This window comes from Halichoeres trimaculatus, unplaced genomic scaffold, assembly GCF_033239565.1.
Source record: "Halichoeres trimaculatus isolate MK-OKI-2021-1 unplaced genomic scaffold, fHalTri1.1 fHalTri1_scaffold_20, whole genome shotgun sequence".
NCBI classification, from domain to species: domain Eukaryota; kingdom Metazoa; phylum Chordata; class Actinopteri; order Labriformes; family Labridae; genus Halichoeres; species Halichoeres trimaculatus.
Genome location: NW_027437198.1, coordinates 1,030,232 through 1,054,102, shown reverse-complemented (window position 1 = coordinate 1,054,102; position 23,871 = coordinate 1,030,232). Strand labels below are relative to the sequence as shown.

The following is a 23,871-nucleotide window of genomic DNA, read 5'->3' as shown; positions in this document are numbered from 1 at the left end:
CCTCAGATGAAGGACGTCTTCTTCTTCCTCTTTTTCCTGGCTGTGTGGCTCATGGCTTACGGAGTAGCCAATCAGGCGCTCCTTTACTCATACGACCCCCGTCCTAACTGGATATTTCGTAGAGTCTTCTACAGACCTTACCTGCACATTTTTGGACAGATACCCATACATGAGATGGACGGTGAGTCATGAGGTTGATCCTCAGGCTGCTCTCACACATTTGTTCACTTTGCTGTTGAGAATAAAGTCAATAGAGTTTTTTACATCCTTGATTATGGAGAATTAAAAGTGCAAAAATTAAATAAAAAATGAATGAATACTTATACAATTACATACTTAATTATATAATACTTAAAATCAAATACTTATAAAATTAATAAAATGTGTCAGCTATCTTATGTAAAACCAAATTAAGTTACTTGATATTTTATTAATTTAACAAATTAATTAGTTATTTATTTATTTTAACAAGTATTTATTTAATTTATTTATTGATTATTAATGTAATAATTTCACTGTTTATTTAATTATTTCATAGTTAACCTCCAGCAGAACATCATGAAATAAATTTATCTGTCACTCTCATCAATGTAAATTATTTCATGATGCACTGCTGGAGGTTAACCTTGTTATAATTAAATAAATAGTGAAATAATTAAATCAATAAGTAATACGTTTTTAAATAAATGTTTATTTAAATAAACAAGTAATTAATACAATTTGATTAACTATAATACAAATCAACATTAAAATTAATCAATGACACATTCAATTGATTATGTAAGTATTTAAAAAAAAATTTATTCAAATAAATAATCATATCTTTTTTTTAATAATCAATTATTTTTAACATAAAATAATAATTTATTTATTTAATCGATTATTTATTAAATTTTGCACTTTCAGTATTTTACACTTGATAGTTAAAGTAGATTTTATTTTCAGAGATGTCCATTTATGTGCAGCACAGATCCTCTCACATTCCAAACATCTTAATTTTTCCACCCAGCCGATAAATTAGAAGAAGATAAATGTACGAACAATGCCACACTGATTGAAGCCGGACATGAGCCATGTCTAAGCACTTACGCCAACTGGTTGGTTGTCATCCTCCTCGTCATCTACCTGCTCTTCACCAACATCGTGCTGGTCAACCTTCTCATTGCCATGTTCAGGTGTGTGAAATCATCTTTTATATATCTTTTTTTTAAACAAAGCAGATGTCAAATGTTCGATTCTGGAGAAGTATCTAATGACACTTTAACTTCCTGCTTGAAGCTACACCTTCTCTAAAGTCCAGGAACGCGGCGACACCTACTGGAAGTTTCAGCGCTATAACCTAATTGTGGAGTACCACTCGAGGCCTTGCTTAGCCCCACCCTTCATCATCATCTCCCACCTCCACCTGTTCATCAAAAGATTCTTCCGAGGCATCCCCTCCGCCAAGAGGAAGCATTTCTGTGAGTGTCTGAAGTGAGATCATCCATTAATCATCACAGCCCAACATGAATATGAGGGTTATTAGTGAACTCAGACATTAATGATCTGTTTGCGTTTCACTTTGAAAGTTAGCCACTCAAACGCTTCAGCAGCAGATAGTTAGCTTTATTCATTCTGTCTTTTATTCCTCTGTCTGACTCCTCTCTTCTTCTTCTTCTTCTTCTGTTCCTGTTTCAGTTCTGGAGCTGCGAGGCAGGAAGGCGAGCCGGCTCAACACCTGGGAGGCGATACAGAAGGAAAACCTGCTCTCAGCCCAGAACAAGAGACAGCGAGAGAGCGACACGGCACGGCTCAAATCTACATCTGTCAAGTATGTTTGCAAACAGCCACGTTGTGAATTAAAAAACACAGGGGAGCTGTAGCATTAATGTTCAGGTTTGAACCGAGTCTTATTTTTAGGTGTCATCAAACTCTCTTACCTCCAACTGACTGAAAAGCTGTAAACCAAGTCCTTGGTCAACATTGGCGTTGACTTTCATTCACACTAAATATGCATATGTCACCATCAAGCCAGGGAATTATAAAAGCTTCAGCAGCAACAAAAAGCTGTCGGCTAGGTGCTGCCCAAGAGTCTGCCTGTCTCCTTGTTGTTTTTTGTCTGTTTTTTCTTCTCTTTTTGGCTCCCTTCATATTTCAAACTGTTCCTTCCTTTTTATGTCTCATTGGTCAGACACTCCAAATGGGTTGTTTCTGCAGTGGTGTTTTTACTTTTTTGCTCCTGTGTGTGTGTCCGGAGATCCTACGTGTAACCATGGTTGCATTGTTAACACACAACATGTCACCTGTTAGCAGCCTGTAGCATGTCAATGCTAACTGGTGCTGGGGCTGGTGTTCTCTGTGAGCTGAGGAGAAGGAGGTGAGGATGACATCAACCTGTCCATCCATTGTTAAGGTATTGAGGATTTCCCAAAACACACTGATATATGAACAACTAGGAGTCAAAATGAATTGCAGCCACTTTTCCGGCCTCACAGAAACATTTTGGAGTGATAAAACAAACCAAACATCAGACTTTAAAGCTGAAGGAGCTGGCTTTAAACTGCTGCTTTGGCTGCCATTTTCTTGTTATTTGGTCTTGTGTGGCCCTTCGTCTATACAATGCAAAAAACATGCAATGTTGTTTCAGGACAATCTGAACAAACACTCATTTCCTATTAATTAATCATTCCTCTGCAATAGTGGGGAATCTAAAGTGCTGTTTCCACTTAGTGGTCCGATATACATCAATAAACCTGTTTGTGTTTCCACAGCCAACCGTGCCCTTCTTGGTAAGCGGCGTGTAAGCTGGATGCTGATAGCTAAGTCAGTTATGTAATAGCCTGACGCCATAGCAGCGCGACACAGTCTACCCCACCAATAAATCCAACGAAGAAGAAAAACATGACACAGTAAACAAAGATCAACGATGAAGACATCCAGCAATTTGTCTTCTCTGTGATTGGCATGTGTCTCTTTGTTACAATAAACAATCGCACTTTGTGTCAGAGAAGTCTGTGAGCCACCAGGAGAAATTCAGCAGCTGTCACACAGGAAGTGACCATTCTTTCCACCAATCAGCAGACTGCTGTGTTTCTAGTTCCACCTCCTGGGATTGGATTGGTTTAGTCTGGCACCTCAACAGAAGGGTCCCAAGAAGTGGCACAGCACAGGCTGGTAATTCGGGGACCTGTCCTGGGGTTATTCAGTGGAAACGTCACAAGATGCGTGCCATGCTGAGACAAACTGAACTGAACCACTTAGTGGAAATGGGGTTTAAGATCTATCGACATTAAAACGTGGATGACAACCAACCTCCTCAAGCTGAACAGCAGCAAGACAGAGCTCATGGTTGTAGCCCCAAAGCCACTGCTCCGGAAGGTTGGGGATCTCCTTATTAGCGTCGATGGCTGTTCCATCTGCCCAGCCTCTGAGGTCCAAAACCTGGGCGTCATTTTTGACCCCTCCCTCTCCTTCCAGTCACATATCAAATCTGTCACGAAATCGGCCTTCCATCATCTCAGAAACATCTCCCGTCTCCGTTCCTCTCTATCAGACTCTGTTACAGAAACCCTTATCCATGCCTTTGTTACATCCCGGCTGGATTACTGCAATGGAGTCCTGTCTGGGGTTCCTAACAAAACCTGGACAGGCTTCAATATGTGCAAAACTCAGCTGCCAGGGTTCTTACTCGCACTAAACCCAGGCAGCACATCACCCCCACTCTCATTCACCTCCACTGGCTCCCGGTCAAGTTCTGCATCCAGTACAAGCTCCTCCTACTCACCTACAAATCCCTTCATGCACTTTCCCCCCAGTACCTGGCTGATCTTCTCCACCAGCACACCCCATCCAGGAGCCTCCGGTCATCCGATGCTGGTCTCCTCTCCATCCCGCGGACCAAACTAAAGTAGTTCGGCGACAGAGCCTTTAGTGTGGCCGCCCCCACCCTCTGGAACTCTCTCCCTGCAGAAATCCGCAACTCTCCCACCCTGGACTGTTTCAAATCACTTCTCAAAACTCATTTGTTCTCCCTGGCCTTCCTTGTTTAAGGCCTTGTTGTTAATTTGTTTGTCCCTCTACTGTGAAAGCGACATTGGGTTCCTCGAAAGGCGCTATATAACTTTTAGTTATTATTATTATTATTATTATTATTATTATTATTATTATTATTATTATTATTATTATTATTATTATTATTATCTCCAGCTAACCCAAGTGCAGAGGGAATACCAGAGGGCAGAGTAGCATCATGCTATTCTTTTTTTTTTTTTCTAGCTTACACTATCATATTATTCTGTTTATATATTCTTGATTTTTTTTTCACCATATACTTTCTCGTTTTGCTACTGTGACTCTGAATTTCTCTTCAGGGAATGATAAAGTTTTCTAACAGCAGAGGGCGCCAGATGAGCAAAATTGAAGTGCTGACCTTTCAGGGAGTTGACTCATTCCTGATCTTTACCAACTTGATCTCCTGATGATTGCCAGAGAACCACTCTTGGGAGGTGTCCTTATTAAATTGAGTTACATTGAGACAACATGTGAAAAACAGGGTCACCTCCTCTGTCTAAATACTTTTGATGTTGAGTCTAATTTTCCATCGTGTTTGCATCCATTTAGACGGTTTTAGGAAGCCCTGAATTTCATTTTAGGCTCTTAAGGTGAGCTAGTTGCAGTAGCAGCTTTATTTTTATATCTGTGTGTTTGTGTGTGTGTGTGTGTGCGTGTGCGTGTGTTTCTGCAGGGTGGACAGCGTGCTGAAGCAGATGACAGAGATCCGTGACCACGACCGAAGGCTGAGGCTGCTGGAGTCAGAGGTCAGCAATACTTGCAAACACATGCAGGACTAAATAAACCGAATGTGAACCTGTCATTGCCACTCAGGGAGAAAAAGTTGGTATATTATTTATCAAATAATTCTTTAGACTTTAAAAAGATCTGTAAATAAGATTTGTAATCTGGGGATTGTGTCTTTAGATTTAAAGCGTACTGGGTTAGTCTGCACCATCAGCTGCTGTAAAAAGAAGTTGTTTTTGCCCTCACTTGCGGGCAGATCATGAGTTTATTTCGTGGTGTCTGTACGTGTGCAGAGGGTGTACAGTGTTTGTGAAATCAGCGAGGTGTGTGTACTTGGTGTGTGTACTTGGTGTGTGTACTCGGTGTGTCTGGTTTCTCTGCAGCTGTCAGCGCTGCTTGCTCAGCACTCATCCATCTCTGTCTGTACATATCTCTCTCAGCTGGAGTACTGCTGCAGCGCCCTCTCCTGGATGACAGAGGCTCTGTCACAGAGCAATCTGATAAATACTGAACGTCCTCCCCCACTCCTGAGAGGTGAGCTCAACACTGATCTAATGAAAAAAGACGAGCTGCTCAGTTTTTACTGTCTGTGGTCTGTTGGTGTTTATGGCCAGGTAGATCTTTAGGGGACCACTTTATTCTTCTCCTCTTCTTCTTCTCATCAACAAGAACCGCTATCTTCTTCCTCTTCTTCTTCTTCCACTTCTTCTTCTTCTTCTTCTACTTTAGAAACAACAACCTCCTTCTGTCTTCTTCTCTGCCTGACTTCCAGGTAGATTTCAGAACCGGCAGCCAGGCTCATATTGAAAACAGCATTTCGCTCTTTCTGTCCCTCCGAATCTGCCGTAGACAAACATGGCCTTTCGTTTTGTTCACCTCTATAATTTCTGTACGAAATGACAACTTTTACACACTGCACTTCTAAGTGTTAGTGGTTGAAATACCTGAAGTTTTGTGTTGTGTGATGTTCTTTGCTTTAAAATAGCCCAAATATGTTGTCTCAGAAAGATCTTGCATCAAGGATGAGTCTTTCTTCCGTTTTTAGATCCAATGCTCCTGTCTCCGAGCTGAGCCTGCGGACGCCGGGATCAAACCCACGCTCAGACCGTTTCCTCAGGGCCATTTGTTGCAGAGCACCTGGTTTGCCACTCTAGTCAGCATTCTTTCATGGTTTGTTGATTTCTGCTGTATGTTTTGTGAGACTGATTAGAAACTTAAAGAGACAGAATAAAACCAAGGATGGGACCCGAATACAGACTGCTGAGACAGAGAAGGAGCTGTTCATTTATTTACTGGCAAAAAATCAAGGTACAAAAGACTTTCACGGCAGGAGTTGGTTCTGACTGGAAAATGAGAGAAGGAATAAATAATCAGATTTGGTCAATGAGAAGCCAAAGATTTACAAGAAAACTTAAGGAACCTACACACACACACACACACACACACACACACACACACACACACACACACACACACACACACACACACACACACACACACACACACACACACACACAGGATACTGTGGAAGGGTGGAGCACAATTTCCAAGTTATATCCCCCCAACTCAGGAAATGGGACAGTCCACGTGGTAAACACTGGAGAGTTGGGGCTGATGAGGAACAGGTGTCTGCTGAGGTGCCTCCCCATACTGTGATAATTACCAAGGTCTAATACTCTCGATCTCAGCCTGCTCTCATCCTGTACTCCACAGAGCCTTAATCTGTAATCTCCATAATGTGAAAGGTGTGACTCTTGATGACAATCATTTCAGCCACACTGCAGTGTCCCTCACCTCTGCCTCAGAGCCTCTTCTGGCTCCTTGTTTGGGTCCTGCTCTGTAAGCGCTTTTACTTCAACATCATTTCCGGGCTCAGCTTCAGTGCAGCTGCTCCAGAGGACCCGATACGCCTCAGCAGAGACCCTATGAACGTAGCAGAGCTTTTAGCAGCTGTGGTGAGAAGTATTTTTATGATGTGGTGATCATCATAGAATTTAAATAAGGTCAATTTAACTTCCTATTCCTTTATAAGAATTAAGTACGGATTAGCAACAACAAAAAATACTTAAACTGGCTGATATTGTTGTGGTGGTGTTGGTGGTATTGAAGGTGGTGGTGTATATTTAGGAAAAATGATGTCATTGCTTTTAATTGTTGTAAATACTTTGTTTTGTTCATAGGTGTGTTATTTCTTGACAAACCAATGTGTACCTCCTTTGTTTGACGCACTGTGACCAAAGATCCTGTTTGTATATTTCAAGATAAGCACTCTGTTAAGACATTGTTATTTTTAGATCAGATCAAAAGTCTAAATAAAAAAGATTTACACAGGACAAGATTGATTAATCAGTTGATTGTTCAGCTCTCACAAAAGGTATCATCTCTGAAGTGTTGGGTGCAGCTTTGCTTCACCTGGTCTCAACATTACAGTCCTATAGGCCACGCACGTTAAGACAAGAGAAAATATCTAAATATTTCTTTCTTTCTTTCTTTCTTTCTTTCTTTCTTTCTTTCTTTCTTTCTTTCTTTCTTTCTTTCTTTCTTTCTTTCTTTCTTTTCAAAACTGAATAAATATTTAAACAGAAAAAAATCAGACCATAAATAAAAGCAAACAGACAAAAAACAGCAATACCCAAAGAGCTAAATAAAATTGTCATTTGCATGTTCAAAAGGAGCAAATGACATTCCAACCCCTTCCAAATGACAATAACAATAAAAAACGAATCACTTCGTAAAAAATACACCAAACACTAGTAATATAATAGAACAAATGTTGATAAAGAGAAGACTTGTTATGTAAGAAAAGAGACAAAAGAAACTGTATCACCCTTTGGTAACCTTCATACAGTCACATGCTTTCATCTTTAAAGAATCCTGTTAGTATATATTTTCTTGATCACAAAGTTTAAAGAGTGGGAGCTGAGGATCCATCTGTTGACGGCTCAAATCAGTCCATTCTGAAAATGGTACGAGATCCTAATGAGACTCGCTGAAATGATGAGGTCACAGCATAAAGGTCTCTTTAAAAGGGTCTTTAACTTTAAAAATAAGAGTCTCCTTCTTGCCAGGATGAAAACACTAATAACAGCATAATGGTTGGAGTGTAGCATCAACACAGGAGGGACACGTGTCAAAGAAGGAAGAACTAGAATATTCCATCAGTATTTGGAAAAATAAGCATCATGGGATTTACGTTCACAAGTTGCAACCTGCCAAAGGCATTGTGGAGAAATCAGCCAACAGGAGCACAGAGCCAGCACATCTCCAAAAGCACTTCTTATATATATATATTTTTTTAGCAAATCCTTTATTTAGAATCAAGTTTATGGCTTTTTGTGCAGAAATGTCTGTCTACAGTTAAAGGTAAGGTCTGCAGAAATATTACTTGTCAGTAAACACTGATCAATTCTTCTGTATTTCTGCACGTTTCCATCTTATGGACACAGACCAAACGGAGCAGTACCACTGGAAACCATGGGGCGCAGTGTTTCTGTTACTACCAGATCCAAAGCTCTAGTGAATCACGAAGAAGAAATAACAATGGCAGAACTTTCTGAAGAAAGACATTGCAAGCTGGTGAGAAACTTCTGCCTCTGTTTTTGTCTTTTATGCTAAAGATACATTAGAAATCCCTCCTCCACAGACCCCATGTTTGGTTTTGAGTTTGCTGTTGTCATAAACTTTTGACTCTGGGCTTGTTCACATAGCTGGACATTTTCAAAAATGAATATCTTCTCCTCATTTGTTTTTAAAAATGTTTTTGCCCACATGGACTGGGAAAACCCACTAATAAGTGTGACTTGAAACATGTGGCAGTATTTTTCAGACGTGCAACCCATTCCAGCCAATCAAAATGAGCCCCTGTCACTCAGCAGTGGCGTTTGAGAACCAAAAACTCTGTTTCCTGGGGTCTACATGAAACCACGAAACCAGAGTTTTCCAAAACCTTCTCTTTGGCCAGAGTTTTCTGAAACCATCGTTTTTAGTGACGTAAAGCTGCAGTTTCGTGTGGATAACAGACATAAATGTATAAAAATATATGTGGCTATCCGTGGACGTGGCCTTAAACACCAAGGATTCCTCATAGATCTGACATCCACTCAGTGGGAAGGTTTACTGTGGAGCAAGAAGCCTTAAAGAGCTTTAGCTTCAGCAGCTTCAGCAAAGCATTTAGGACAGAGGATGAAATTAGAGCTTTCCAAAACAACAGTGTGAGAAAAATATGGATTTAGATGTAAATCATGCAAAGCTGCTGCAGGGATACCAGAATCTCAGTTATGAGGCCAAAAAAGGCCCATACCCCCTCTGTGTAATACTTGATCTGCTCTTCTGTTGCAGCTTGTGGTACTAGAGCCTAGAGCGATATTAACACCAAGTCGTTTCATTGGAAATAGCAGCTAGTGTCCCTTTTCTGAGGTCTATGTGAGGAAGAGCAGGCGGATCACAGTGGGGATTACAGTCTCTGTAGATTACTCGGTTCAGGACAGAGTCCAGGCTTGTTTGGATGTTCGTTTCTCACAGCACTTCGCCAGGACTGGAGCAGGTACTATGACAGCGCAACAGTCACTGAAATTTGACACTGAAAACTTTTCTAACATAAAAATGAAAGAGACTACCTTCAAGCAGTTGTTTACTTTCAACTGTGACAGTAACTGATTTAAAGATGCTTGTAATGGCACCAGCTGGGACCCTTAGTCCATCTGTGATCTCAGCTCTAGACTGGATTCAGTCCCAGCAGAGTTCTTCTTACTTGTGAATGCCAGCAGTTGGCCTGGACCACTTGCTGAACTCATCCTTGCCATCTTATTAAAGGCTGTGGGAAATGCTCCTACCTGTACTTTTCCCATGATTTGTTGACACTCACCGATGCGGTGCTGGGGTTGAGCTTAGGATTTGCCAGAAACATTCATGTTACTAACATATTTTTTGCAAGGACACCACTTCATGTCAAGAATGTAGAAATGCTCATCCTGACCCCTTCACCCTTGGCTATGAATCACCCAGTGAATACTGAAGGCCCTGGTTTAAAATGCTGACAGAACTTCCTGGTATGCTGAAAGCAGCAACACATGCTGAGGTGCCCAACTGGACACTTCCCCCAGGCATGCTCGAATGTAAGGTCCTATCCATGAAATGACACAAGAAAGATCCAACACCCTTTGGTGCTTGTGTGAGTTTGTTCCAAGATATGGTTTTATGGTTTCATGGCACTTTATGGTCAACAAAGACAGCCAGACAAGGTCCATAATTTCAGCAACTCAAGGGGAATGTAGTAGTAGTAGTAAAGTTTATTTCAGACAAAATAATGACAATAACCATAATAGTAAAAAAAATAAAGTAATAATAATGATAACAAGGACACCTCCTTGCTTTGCTAAAAGGTGTCCTCAGCTCAGGCCTCGGACCCTAATAATGTTGATAATAATAAACAAACAAAAAATACTCTACAGAAGCCAAACACATGAAAAATAAACAATGAAACATATCAAATGATTAAATAAATCACCCCTCTATGTCTTCCACAGTCAGCATCTCGTCTGCTATCGAGCTTCCAAGCTTCCTCTTCCTCAGCAACATCTGCCAGGGTAATGGGTGTGATCCTCCAGATCTGTATTCTGGACTCTGCCCCATCCACATGTTCATATTGGTCATGTTAAGGTGTGTCTCAATGCACTCCTGCTGCTCCACAACTGATCCATTTTTGAAATACTACTCATCTTCCAGTGATGAAAATCTCATCTTCAGCCCCTTTGAAAGGCTCTTCCTTGAGGTAAAGATAAAGGCCCTTTTACACCATGATTCACCCCCCAAAAAAGCAAAAAAACACAGTAAAAAAAATCTGAATTTCAAAGCTTTTAATCCTCTCTCTGAGAAAAACCCAGGTGTATAAGTGGGCATGAAGTACAGTCAAACCACCTTTAAACAAAAGATGCCTCTGGACAAGACAGTTATAGTGCCACCTGCTAGCCTGGCGTGCTCACTAGAGTGTTTTCAGTCCCTCAGCATTTTCCATATTAACACAGTTGTTTTTTTCAGTGTGTTAGAGTTTTCAGGTAAAAACTCAAAAAGCCTAAAACGCTGTTTCTGTCCAAATAAGAGGTATCAATACCTTTGCGTTTCATCTAAACAGCCCCAAAGTCTCTGACCCCAGCCTCCCTGAACACAGCCATGAATTTTTGTTCTGCAAATGGCATGAGCCTTCACCCTTACAGACTGAGCTGGGCCAACCAGATCCAAAAGGCCTGCAGCTTGTTGCTGTTTGACTGAGGTCCCAAAGGCAGCAGCAACTAAGGAACACCCAGGTGAACAACAGCAGGCTCTGTGAGATCTTGGAAGAATAACCTACTGACTACAGCTCTATTCTGCTGCCTTTGGAAAGGTTTGACGGTACTTCATGCCCACTTATACGCCTGGGTTTTTCTCAGAGAGAGGATTAAAAGCTTTGAAGGGCTCTTGGTCAGACACTGTGACATTTCTTCTGAGTTGTTCTCTGATTCATCAGCACAAACAACAGTCAGAACTTCAGGCCTATTTCTTCTCCCTTTACGTACGAAAATGTATCCATCTGTTTCAGACAATGTTGCCGTCGCTGCCCACATACCTCCATATGTCCCTTGTGTTGGCATTGCAGTTAACCACTACATCCACCGGGGGGCAGCCCAGAGTCAAAAGTTCATGACAGCGAAACTCAAAAAACAAGCATGGCGACTGTGGAGGAGGTATTAATGTTCCACTTGCAGAAAAGACAAAAACGGAGGCAGCGTTGTATCAGGCAGTGGTTGGTGTGGCAGTTAAACACATCACTAAAGTCCCACCATTCCACCTTCATGTCTCATTAAAGCCTTGTACCTGGTCGTAACAGCAACACTGCCCCTACGGTTTCCAGTGGTACTGCTCTGTTTGGTATCTCCGTATCCGTATGCGTCATGGAAACGCGCAGAAATACGGACGAAACTAGAAAAGCAATTTCCAAAGAAATTGCGCTGTGAATGCAGAATGCTCAAGCAGCTTGCGCTGAACTGCTAATGCAGATTGCTGAAGATAAATGACTGAAGGTATGCCTGAAAATGGCTGAAAGAAGTCTTGAAATGCATTGCTGCATTCACGTCAAAGAACGCAAAGCATGGACAGAAGGTTCTGTCTGAATCCATATCCATATGTAGTGTTAAGCATCAATGGGCCTTTACTCCTCAGCAAAGGGAAGTTTCATGAGGGGGACCTTTTCATTCACAGGGGGAACTCTATCACATTGGTACTGCGCTAGGCCTGCCCACAGTCCTGCTTCAGGCCCCTGCATTTGGCTACTTTCTCATTACAGTCTCTTTGCCGCTACATGCTGCTGTATTTTTTTTTCTGAATATTCTCCCAAGTATCAGTCAAAGGGAGGGAAACACAAAAGATGAGAGATTCTGTCTGTGCAACAGGACTTGTGCCTAGAAAGGAAGTTTTGATGCTCACAAACAAAACACATGTGCAAAACTATCAGTAAAAATATGGGTTATCTTTAGATGACTGTACAGAAGAGCTTAATTAATGCTCTCAGTCCTCATGCACACACTCACACACTCACTCACACACACACCAGTCCCCTTAGGTAACTTTATCACGGAAAGTGATTTCCCACTTTAGACAGCCCTTACATGGAAAGAGCTTGGGTTGGATGTGGCACTGGATCAGATTCAGCAGGGCAAATAAATCCTGTGGAGGAATTTGAAATCTGGTTGATGAATGGATGGATGCAATGCATTTGCTGTCATCTCTTCACCTCGTTGCACCCAGTCCAACGCCTAAAATAACACAAATTCTTCCCCTTTTTACTGAGACGTGCTGGAGTCAAACGAGGTCATGTGCCTAGGTGTTTGCTCACATGTAGGAAACACTCTCACTAAAGCAGAAAGGCAGAGTGTCACTTCTGAATGAGACATTAATCCAGACCTCTGTTCATTCACAAGCTTTCTTCAAGACTTTAAGGGAGGAGAAACTCCTGAGATAAATAAGTGGAGCTGAAGTTAACTAAGTGGGTCATGTGGGTCAATGCAGGCAGAGTCAGTAGTCCAAACTAAGAGAGAAGAAATGTCTTTGGCATGTCTGAGCTCATCTCCACTTTCAGCCACTTTGCAGTCTTCATCTCGATCTGATCTCTTCCCCCTTTCTGTCCTTTGCCTTTTCCAACTCAGCTCTTTCTGGTTGCCCTACATCCATTTACCATTGGTGACTTAAATAAAAACTTTTAGGAAAACATATTGTACCCGAAGTTACAGCCAATGACTAATTATTATTTTGCTTGCACTTACTAATTTAGGGCTACATTAACTCTACACCTATTTGGTCCTGATTGGGTATTGGATCATCCAGTGGGCCTATTTGGCTGCCAGACTATCGAGCAAATCAGAATCAAGTCTTCCATTTCGCTCAGTCCTTGTGTTCTGGCTGACTGAGATTACACCGAGAGATGCAACTGAACAAGTGATGATATGTTTGAGTTGGCTTCAACCTGTAAAAACATTTAAATCACTCAACACAGTGCTTTCAACATCAGAGGACCTTCACCCAAAGTTGACCCATCTTAACTAAATCCTGTTAATGTAAAATCAACAAGTGTGGCAGCTTTTCTGATTTCCCCCTGACTAAAAATAAGCTACGTGCTCCTAGACATGTGTTCAGGGTGCTTTGCTAACCTTTACTGGCATTGGAGCAGTGTGCAAGTGGAGTACCTTTATTAATTGTCTTTTGTACAGTTTGGTTTAGGAGCTGCTTCGGTGGCTCTCGTCATTAACCTCTTTCCTCAAACATGTGTAGGTGAGAATTGACTGTTGGTGTGCGATCCTGTGCTGGTCCCTCACAGACAGAGCCAAGACAGCTCACATTACACTGACTCTGACAGTGTGTGGTTTTAAATAGAGTGGTTGTCAACTCCTCATTGCACAAATCCATCTATTTTGGGGACACCCTGCAGGGGGAGGGACAGATGTAGTGGTAGATGGGCTGGATATCATAGTCTGAGTTTGGCTTGCACCCATGGGAGTGCATTAGCTCTAGCTGCATGAATGTGGTGGCAGGACTGAAAACTTCCCCATAAGTGTCTGAAAAAACACAAGTATTCACAGATCTTACAATAATAAAGACAAGAAAAACTGACTGAACCAATATTCAGATGTGGTCATCTCAAAGAATACTGGTGTACTCAACAAAGTGATCCTTTGGCTATTCTTAGCACTAAAAGTGCCTGTCCTGAGGGTAGAGGGCAGGGAATGGTCCAGGGGTTGTTGAAATCTTAAGGATTTATACCCTGAGGACCATTAATGTCCTCAGCAGATATATCATGACAGTCTGCCCATTAGATCATGGCATACCTTGGACCAGTGTCTAAAAGGAACTAAGTTCCAATCAAACCATTGTTAACTGCACCACTTATGTCTTATGTCAAGTTTAACGGAAGAACTGGAGTAACTGTGATGTGGACTTGTGGACAGGAACAGAGTCAATCCAGTGACTGTGCAGCTTCCACAAACCAGATGTTGATGCTTGCTTTACAAAATGACTGTCCAGGTGACTTTTCATTCATTTTAATGGGTAATGAAGTTACTTCTGCCAGTTTCTTTCTTGGAGAGCTAGTGTTGTGACGAATACCTTGAAGGACGGTTTGAACAACTACGTTTCCCCCCTGGCATTACAGCATACTTTGGGCCCCCTCTTGACCAAGGCACTTTAGAAAAGCTATAAATGCTGCCTATCCCATTGGGTGTGGTTGAATGACACTTTGCTCAAAGTACTTCATTTCAGGCATACCCAAATGTTAAGGTCAGGGTGGTGGATGAGCATGTAGCATCCCTCACTTTCACGCTAGAGGACAGAGTTAGCATCCCATTACAGCAAAGCCATTTCGGTTAATGTTTTGTAACCTTAACTGTAACCATGACCTGGTTTCTTAGCCGTCTGACCCAAACATACCTCTGCAAATTTTAGGCAACCTTGAAAAACAGGTTGAGTTAGCATGCCTGGCTACTTTGGATAATCTTAACATTGAATGGGATTCAGCGTTTTCTAGAGTTGTCCAAAAACTAAATCCTGCTGGTTTAGATATTGATATATTACATGATTACAGGATAAAGTGAAATGTGGCCCTTGGCGTTCTCTTGAGAAAAAGGTCATGGGAGTCTCTGGATTTAGTAATTAGCATCCTATGAGAGTACAAATATCTATTTCAAATGTCATAGAACCACACTCTGGACCTGAGAATTTGATGGATGGACAAACTAACCTCACAAATGATCTACTAACATCGTAAACCAGAGGCTCTGCTGCTATCAGATCTTCTTTCTTTTTAGTCCTGCACCCACTCCTCTTTCTTTCTCTCTGGATTTATAGTCATCTATTCCTGTTCCACTTCTGCTGTGTTCCTCTTTAAAGCTAAGTTTCAACACTTGGTTCAAACTTGAACTTGGACATTTGATGAGGGAAAAGTAAAAATGCTTGACTTGTTCCTTATACACCCTTCCAATCACTCCCTTCTTCTCTGGGTAACTTAACTTATGGATGGAGCAGGACTGCCCCCCCCCCCCCCCCCCCCCTGCAGCATTTGCCCCTGTCAGTCAGCCTATCCACCACCCCCCCTCTTCTTAGTTTACCCCATAGGTTGGTCTCACTCTTTTTCTGTCGCTCTCACATTAGTCCTGTCTCCTTCTTCAACGTTGACTGCCTGCTGATGACTCTCCTCCTCATAGCTTCTCATTGCAGTCATAGCTGATCACACAATCGCCTTCCTGGACCCTGCCTGGTCGTTGTCTCAAATTTATAGGGAGAACACCAGCATTGCTGAGGATAAATTTTGCCAGGACTTGTGAGGAAGTGTCTGGATTTCAGCTTGGAATATCTTCTCTGCGCTGGACCTAGTCTGTTGGATGCCATTGTAATTGGCTTCTATTTCCCACTCTTGTAGTTTATCTAAGTGTAATCATCTCGGAGGGGGGTCAGGTTTTGGAAGTTGTGCGTGTGGGATATATAGGCACAAAGCTGCAGTGCTGGACTCCTGCAGTGTTTCCAGGGTAATTCCTTGTTAGTTGGCCCATACCAGCTGTGAACATGGCATCACTGAGAAGTGTGATTCTTGCGCTTCTTCTGGCGCTACTCTGCTCCTTCCACACCCCACTGGCTCCCTCTGTGAAGGCCCAGGACCTGCCATTCCACTCTGAGGAAGGCCTGATGGCTGATGATGATGATGATGATGATGATGACGATGACGACGATGACGATGACGACGATGACGATGACGATGACGACGATGATGATGATGATGACGACGATGACGACGATGACGACGATGACGATGATGATGATGATGATGATGATGACGACGATGATGACGATGATGATGACGACGATGATGACGATGACGACGATGATGATGATGATGATGATGATGATGATGACGACGATGATGACGACGATGATGACGACGATGATGACGATGATGACGACGACGATGATGATGACGATGATGATGACGACGATGATGATGACGATGATGATGACGATGATGATGATGACGACGATGATGATGATGATGATGATGACGATGATGATGATGATGACGATGACGATGATGATGATGATGATGATGACGACGATGACGATGATGATGACGATGATGATGACCATGAAGGTGAGTAGTTTATGGTTACCATATCCTTCTTCTTGTTGTAGAATATGCAGTCATCTGCATATTGTCAAACCTCCGACAAAGCATCAGCCAGTACCGACCCTCACATTTGATGACAGCATCTTTTTTCTTTGTTCAATCATGTTACATGCTAACCAATGAGATCACATCGACATGGAGCTTCGTTTCCTCTTTTATCCAAAGATTTGATGTCAGTATGGCAGATGCTTTTTCCTGCAGCTGGTGATGCCTTTAGAGACAAACATGCTTAGCATTAAGGACAGTGTGCGGAAGAGGAGGGGCTATGCAAATACTAGCCACTCCTCTCTGATTAGCATTCTTACAACCTCATCATCTCTTTGTCAGTTTTTACAATGTAGGAAATCAAAGTCCCTCCTCCACCCCTTTCCTGCTGTTTATTTCCTTTGCTGTCTCTGACACTGTGTTCTTTTCCCTACCTAACTAGAGTTATGAACACTCTTGGGGAATTGAACTGGCCCATCTGAAGTCCAACTGTCCGAAGTCCTTCGAACAGTACACTAGATATGAACTTGGGGACTGCAGAAGCTTTGATTTGAGAGAGAGAGAAAGAACGAAAAACAATTTCACACAAACTTGGAAGCCAGTCATTGGGGTCACTAGTCTGTAATTTTTTTTTGATTTGTGTTTTATTTTTAAAGAATGGTTCCTTCACTAGGATCAACCTGTCTCATTTTTTTCAACCAGATTAACCTGCATTTGTGTCTTTATGTGAACCTACAGAGAAAGAAAGAGAGACAGTGATATTGGGAGGAGGGGTGGGGTGGGGGTTTGGGTGTTTTAAGAACAGACAAAGGGAGGATAAAGCACGAGGGGAGGTGCAGGAGGGCCACTACCTAAAATTCTTAATTTAAATGCAGAGATGTGAAGTTTCTCTCTTTCTCCATATCTCTCAATCTCTTTCTTTCTCTGTGGAGCATTGAGCCACTGAGCTGTGTATACACAGAACTTATTTTCAAATCTGCTATGTGCACTTGTAAAATTGCTACACATACTAGAATAACTGTCAATGTACCTTTGAACATTGTCATAACGATACCTCTTTTTTTTCTAATCACTGATGTACTTAAATATTAGATTAAATAAAAAATTGCTCATGTCATTAGCTTGTATTGATGCCTTTGAGTTGATGCATCATTTTTCCTGACCAATCAGGGATTATTTGGCACAGATATAAGTAAATCAGTTATTTAAGTCTTAGTGAAACTATACAGAGTAGATTGTTGTGAAACGCTACAACAGTGAATTTGCTGATGATTTTTCAGGGAGGGAGTGTTTGGGAAACGAGAGAAACATCTCTTTGTACGAAGGATGTAAAGGAGATAGAACATCAAATGTCAAATTGTGAAGAGATGAAATGGTTGTCTGCTTTTTCTCTATTTATTTGACAGAACTGTGATTATTGAAGACTGTGAACATTCATGTGTGTAAACTATGACACTCATCACTGTCCATATGTCTTTATCCTACTTTCATTCATTCAATAAATATAATGGTCACAAACTACCCAAATGAATATCTCTTGCCAACAGCAGAGCACTTGGATTAGAGCTTTGCATGAACAGTATCATTATGTCATCAGTAGCCTGTAAAACTTAGTCAGCTGTGTTACCTGCATGAGGTCCAGGGTCATGAGCTTCACAAACCTGTGAGTATCTCTACTGCATGTTCTCTTTATGTTCTTTGTCCTTTGTAGATGTCTGTCTGGAACATTGCAGTGGAGGAAGAATTGGTGTTAAATTACAAAAGTTTTTACTGAAATGAAATACTTGTAATTTTAATGTATAACAGGGTCAGAATGTGCTGTTAATTAGCTTACACTAAGTCAGGATCCTCTTCTTTTTCTGTCCTTACATCTGGCGAGCTCTTCATTCCACAAGTTGTATTGTGAGGTGCAGTCAGGTCAGACGTGGATGTAGAGATAGTAACATTAGCCCACATGAAAAATTGCTTTACATCCAGATATATACAAAGGGCTACACTGTAAAAAAAATCATCATAAACTCCTGGCAGCAGAAATGGCCAGTAATTTCCAATTATTTTACAGCAAAGTAATTTTGTGGTGATGGTGCTCTGTAATCGTGAGTGAGGAGGAAACAGAGTGGATATGAGACTCTGCTGAACGCTGAGATGTTACACTGTGAGGGCCACAGGCTCTCTGTGCTCCAGTTAAACCACTTCCCCAGGAGTGGTATTTTGATAACTTCCAACATTCAAAGTTAACATGAAAAGTTTATACGGAAACTCTGAGTGACTGTAAATGCCGTAGTATACATGGCGGGCCTGTAATCAGCGATATAACAGAAGAAGTCTAGCCAGCTGCAAATAAACAACACAGGACAAGTGCAGAAGTGGTACAACAGATAAACAGTTTGCTAAAAAAGCAGTCAGCAGATTCAGCACATCCAGCAGATTCACAGCACAAACACAACATGGTAGTTCACCATTGCTACTGTTGTTGTCCGGTTAGCACATAACATACTAAGTTGCAACAATGACAGTGTAGTGTGCAAAGCGTTTCCACTGAAAAATCTGACTTGCTGTTTACACAGCAGTGTTTGCAAAAATCCCACTCTGGACGCTGCTCTAGGTCGATTTAAACCCTGTTTCCATGTAAACAAAAGGCTGAAACGCAACAATACTTTTGTGTTTATCCTAAAACTATTGTCATGTGAAAGGGCCTCAGTTTATATTTTTCTCTGTTTTAAAATTGGCAAAACGCTGTGAAATCATCAGGTTCATGGTCCGTGTCATGTGAAGCACAGACAATCAGTCCGTGTCAGGTGGAGCACAGACAGCCGTTCCGTGCACTAAGGCACACAAACAGCCTGTGCCCCCTGAAAAGTAACATCTTAATGTAAAGCAGGGCCTTATATCCACTGTGTTTCCGCTTCACTCACAAAAATCACTATGTTGGACAAAAAAAAAAAAAAAAAAGCAGTAAATTACTGGCAGCATGGTTGCCAGCGTATTGCCATTGTTTTACAGGGATTTTTTTCACAGTCCTGTATTTAAACATAACTGGATTTTACAGTTGAAATTTTTGCATAAATTTACAGTAATTTTTCACAGTGTATGAGATAATAATATGTCTTGCTGGATTAGCCAATTAACAAAGAGAGATGCCCTTAATGTAACTGTGCCACCTCTTATATAAATGTGCTTTTGGTGTTTCAACAGAGCCTCAAACCTTGATTTCAGACAGAGTTACAAATAAGTAGGTCATGATGACTTTATTTGTGTTAGCTACATACTGTTCCAATCAAACTAACTCGAGCTCATTTAGCTTGATTAAAAAAAAATACTGCTATATTGAGGAAGATGACATGACAAAAAAAAAAAAAATTACTGCATGTCTCTAGGTATGACCTAAATCTTTATGTCAACAGCACGCTGGCTGATAAAGTTTAGTGGAGAGAGAGATCTGTGTTTTTCTCTGCTGAAAACGATTTCTGTGATTAATTTTGTAGTGATGGTGGACACTGGAGCCTAGCTGTCAGACAGAAAAAGGACAGAAGAGCAGAAGAAAGAGAAACAGAGAGAGATAGAGAATGAGCTAAAGGCTAAACTACAGGTTAATCTGGGCTAATATCCTTTCCAACCCACAGTCAGCAGTTATTCTGCAGTGGTCTGTTCAAACTTGAGAGTCTATCAATAAAATGAAGAGCCAGGTTACGTTAGCTCTGCTTGGTGAGGTTGGAGTTGGTAGATGATCTCTGGTAGGACAGAACCAGGATTCACTAACGTTACATGTTACAGACACGTCTCAGAGCACCGGGCTGTGAGGGGAGAGAAATATAGCTAGCTACTAAACTACGCTACAAACTGACAAAGTTAGCTTGTTGTCAGGTTTCAGGTTTATAAAGACCTTACCTCCTAGAGGTGGATCTGGTAAAAAGTTGTCTTGAACAAAGAATAGTCGAGTTAAAAAGATGATCTGATCTCCATTCATTTCCAAAACAAACACACGACTTGTTCAGAGTCACGTCCACACCACAGTGTGGTGAGACTCCAGGCCAGAAGGTGGCGCTGCAGTCTAATTAAAACAGATCCGTCTCACAGCATCTTATGTTTTGGAGAAAATAAGAATGTAAATAATACTTCAAACAATTTCATTCCAGATATTTCAATACGAAAGGAAAATTGATTACTTTTTCTCTTTGCTGCCCAGTCATTTTCTCATATTGGAAGTGAATATTAATAATAATAATAATAATAATAATAATAATAATAATAATAATAATAATAATAATAATAATAATAACAATAATAATAATAATAATAGATATTTTCAGATTTTAAGTTAAGTCCTAACTTGATGTAGTTTCAAGCATTTTCTTCACTTGCAAACTAGTCTTTATGTCCAGCTCTCTATTTGCTCATATCCTGGCTTGTTATGTCACTCCTGTTCGTGTTACATTTTCAGATGATGACGACGACGACGACGACGATGATGATGATGATGATGATGATGATGATGACGATTATCATGAGGGCTCCCTCTGCTCATTGTGTGAATTCTGTGAGGTATGACTAATTTTGGTAAAATAATTATCTCACAATCATTCCTTCATAGTATGATAATTACAAGTGATCCCAGATCACAATCAGCACAGTGAGCAGTCAGTGACAAACGGGGTACAAGTAAAACAGCTTCTCTTCCTGGGTCTGAAAGTTCTGTGTGTCTAAAAGCTTCTCTGATTTCTTTATCTCACTGTAGCACTGTGACAAGTGTGACAAGTGCCCATGTAAAGAGAAAGACAAGTCTGAACACTGCGATGCCTGCAAGGTAAGAACAGACAAACAGGGCGAACTTCTTTGATCTATAAATATAATATAACCTCTGTAACTATTTCATGTGCTGTGTTTAAATGTACAATCATCACTCAATTTAGCATCTGAAAGACTGCAAAAACACAGAATCACACACACACACACACACACACACACACACACACACACACACACACACACACATATATATATATATATATATATATATATATATATATATATATATATATATATATATATATATAATTTTAAATATATTCAGGCAGTAAGGGCATTGAGGTTGAAATCATCAAAATCAGGGTCGCTCTACATTGTTTCAACTGTTCTGTTCTGACTTTTCTGTCTGGTTCACAGATGTGCAATTTCTGTCATGTGTGTCCGGTTTGCGAAACTGTCTGCAAGCCTGGTGAGTAAACATAAAGAAACACACTTTCATAGGGTTATATGTTGCCACTTGAATTCTCTCTCACTCTCTCTCTCTCAATATATATATATATATATATATATATATATATATATATATATATATATATATATATATATAGTTATAAAGAGCTGTCAGAAAATATGAACCTGGAGTGTTTAGGGTTAGTCTGGATAACCTCACCAAGAACTTGAACCAGTTGGATTGTTCACCTTGCAAGAGAAGAGTAGGCGGACTAAATATTTTTGGGGATTTGCCACCAACTTTTAATTCAAAGACAAAGTTACAGCTGATTGGTTTGGTGGGATCTTGTGCTTCCTGCTCCACAGGTTCATTTGCACTTAGCCTCATCTACATAAGTGTGTGTGTGTGTGTGTGTGTGTGTGTGTGTGTGTGTGTGTGTGTGTGTGTGTGTGTGTGTGTGTGTGTGTGTGTGTGTGTGTGTGTGTGTGGGTTACAACTTTTGTATGAAAGGTGTTTTATAAATAAAGCTCGATTGATTGATTGATTGATTGATTGATTGATTGATTGATTGATTGATCTCACTTTGTCTCTTTTCTGCAGGAGGTTTTATTGATGAAGTCACCGGATCCATCTACAAGTAAGTCCCATTCACATGAACCACAGACCACATCAAACTTAAGACCTGTCGGTCTCTGAGCTGTGTTTGTGTCTCCTCCACAGAACTGTAGCCGACGTCTTTGATGACGATGATGATGATGACAACTGAACACAATGATATGTCGCCACCATGTGGCCCAGATGATGATGTTCCATTGTTATTTATGTCTTTTTCCTTGAGAGCCTTAAATATTTGCTCACAGCCACTGAAAGAATTGTGAAAACACTTACTTAATATATTTGTGTATTGTTGTTAACTAAAACATCAAAGATGTACTTGAAAGGAAAATATCTGGACTCATATTGGAGACATGTTCAATAAAGAGGAGGGGAAACTATGGCTCATTCATTTTTTGGATCTGAAACACTCACTACAGTTTTTACATTAAGGGTACAACAGAAAAAGAAGGAGTGAATGGCTCCTTTTTTAATACTGGGTAAGTCATGTGCATGGGGAAATAAAACGTGCACAATAAAGTCCCATTCAGGAGCAGTTTCCCTCTTTTCTGTTCACTTCATTCAAACCACAAAGGTGAGGGCTTACGCTTTACCCCACTGTTTTATAATGTGACCTTTCATTTCAGGATAATCTGCATAGAGATCAATTCTTAACTGTATATTGCAGCACATTTTAAACAGGTATGTTATTTTATTACTTTTTACATTTTTTGATAACTTTTTAATTTTAATGAAATACTAAAACTGGTCCATTTCCAGATAGATAAACAAACAGTGTTAACATGTCTGAGGCAGTTACACTCTCTGCTTAGTTTTGTTGAAATAATTCAGGTACAGAGCATTCAAGCCTTTCTCCTCTAGATTGTCTGTTTCCCAGCTTGTTGAACACCAGCATGGAGTCCCTTCTTCATCCGTTCCAGTTTTACTGAAAACCATCAAATCCCATCAGATCTTCAACTTACAAGAAACATATTTCAATCACGTGTCCTTTGAGATGAAATAATACAACAGAAGTTGGCTGACCTGAGAGAAGCACTGAACTCTACAGGGCTCAGGTCGAGGTAGGCATAGATATATATAACGGCCTTTATCTATGGAGGTAGGCGAATGAAAATGTAGAATGTGCTATGTGTTGGTTTCCATTTTGGACTTTATCCCATCATGATAAAACCTTTCAGGACTAATAAGGCTTCATGTCCAGGGTCAGAATTTAAAATATAAACAAAGAGAAAACATGTTCCTGTGCAATGCAAAGACAGCTGTTAGCAATCTGACCCTGGACACACCTGGCTCCATAGCTCTGCCCCTTTGTCAAACATTAGTGACCAATTTTTACCCTCAGGGGTAATCTGGGACATTTTTGTCCTTTCAGATAGTCTTTTGCTCGTTTTTGGCTGTAATTTCGGTTTCGTTACTCTGCATGGAATGATATTTTGTTGGTATTTGTTTTTTCATGAAAGAACTCTAATTTCATGGTCAACGATGCACTGGGGGTATCTTTAAGACCCTTTGATGTAAACAGAGGACAAAAATGCCCTCTACCAATAACTTCTATAAAAACATTTACAGGTTAATATCTAAATATACCAAGTATATTAAT

General features: G+C 40.7%; 2 protein-coding genes across 2 annotated transcripts in view; both read left to right on the top strand.

Moving 5' to 3' along the window:
* trpm4a (transient receptor potential cation channel, subfamily M, member 4a) overlaps positions 1 to 7,102 on the top strand; it is a 28,666-nt gene extending 21,564 nt beyond the window's left edge. The window contains exons 22-28 of the mRNA XM_074697209.1: positions 7 to 181; positions 1,010 to 1,175; positions 1,279 to 1,460; positions 1,678 to 1,810; positions 4,724 to 4,796; positions 5,217 to 5,310; positions 5,822 to 7,102. Coding sequence (XP_074553310.1) covers positions 7 to 181; positions 1,010 to 1,175; positions 1,279 to 1,460; positions 1,678 to 1,810; positions 4,724 to 4,796; positions 5,217 to 5,310; positions 5,822 to 5,847 — 849 coding nt within the window. The 3' untranslated portion in view covers positions 5,848 to 7,102. The remainder of the gene's footprint in view (positions 1 to 6; positions 182 to 1,009; positions 1,176 to 1,278; positions 1,461 to 1,677; positions 1,811 to 4,723; positions 4,797 to 5,216; positions 5,311 to 5,821) is intronic.
* Positions 7,103 to 15,457: 8,355 nt separating this feature from the next.
* On the top strand, positions 15,458 to 22,636 carry LOC141809916 (uncharacterized). The gene is made up of 6 exons (XM_074697156.1): positions 15,458 to 16,438; positions 20,901 to 21,001; positions 21,195 to 21,263; positions 21,623 to 21,674; positions 22,257 to 22,293; positions 22,377 to 22,636. The coding sequence occupies exons 1-6, from the start codon at positions 15,859 to 15,861 to the stop codon at positions 22,420 to 22,422; spliced, it is 885 nt and encodes a 294-aa protein (XP_074553257.1). The 5' UTR covers positions 15,458 to 15,858; the 3' UTR covers positions 22,423 to 22,636.
* Positions 22,637 to 23,871: the final 1,235 nt, after the last annotated feature.

Bases quoted from the DNA above. Each gene is read 5' to 3' on its own strand.
- LOC141809916 (XM_074697156.1), top strand. From the start codon at position 15,859: ATGGCATCACTGAGAAGTGTGATTCTTGCGCTTCTTCTGGCGCTACTC. The intron at 21,002-21,194 runs GTATGACTAATT...ATCTCACTGTAG, and splicing joins CATTGTGTGAATTCTGTGAG to CACTGTGACAAGTGTGACAA. The intron at 22,294-22,376 runs GTAAGTCCCATT...TCTCCTCCACAG, and splicing joins GTCACCGGATCCATCTACAA to AACTGTAGCCGACGTCTTTG.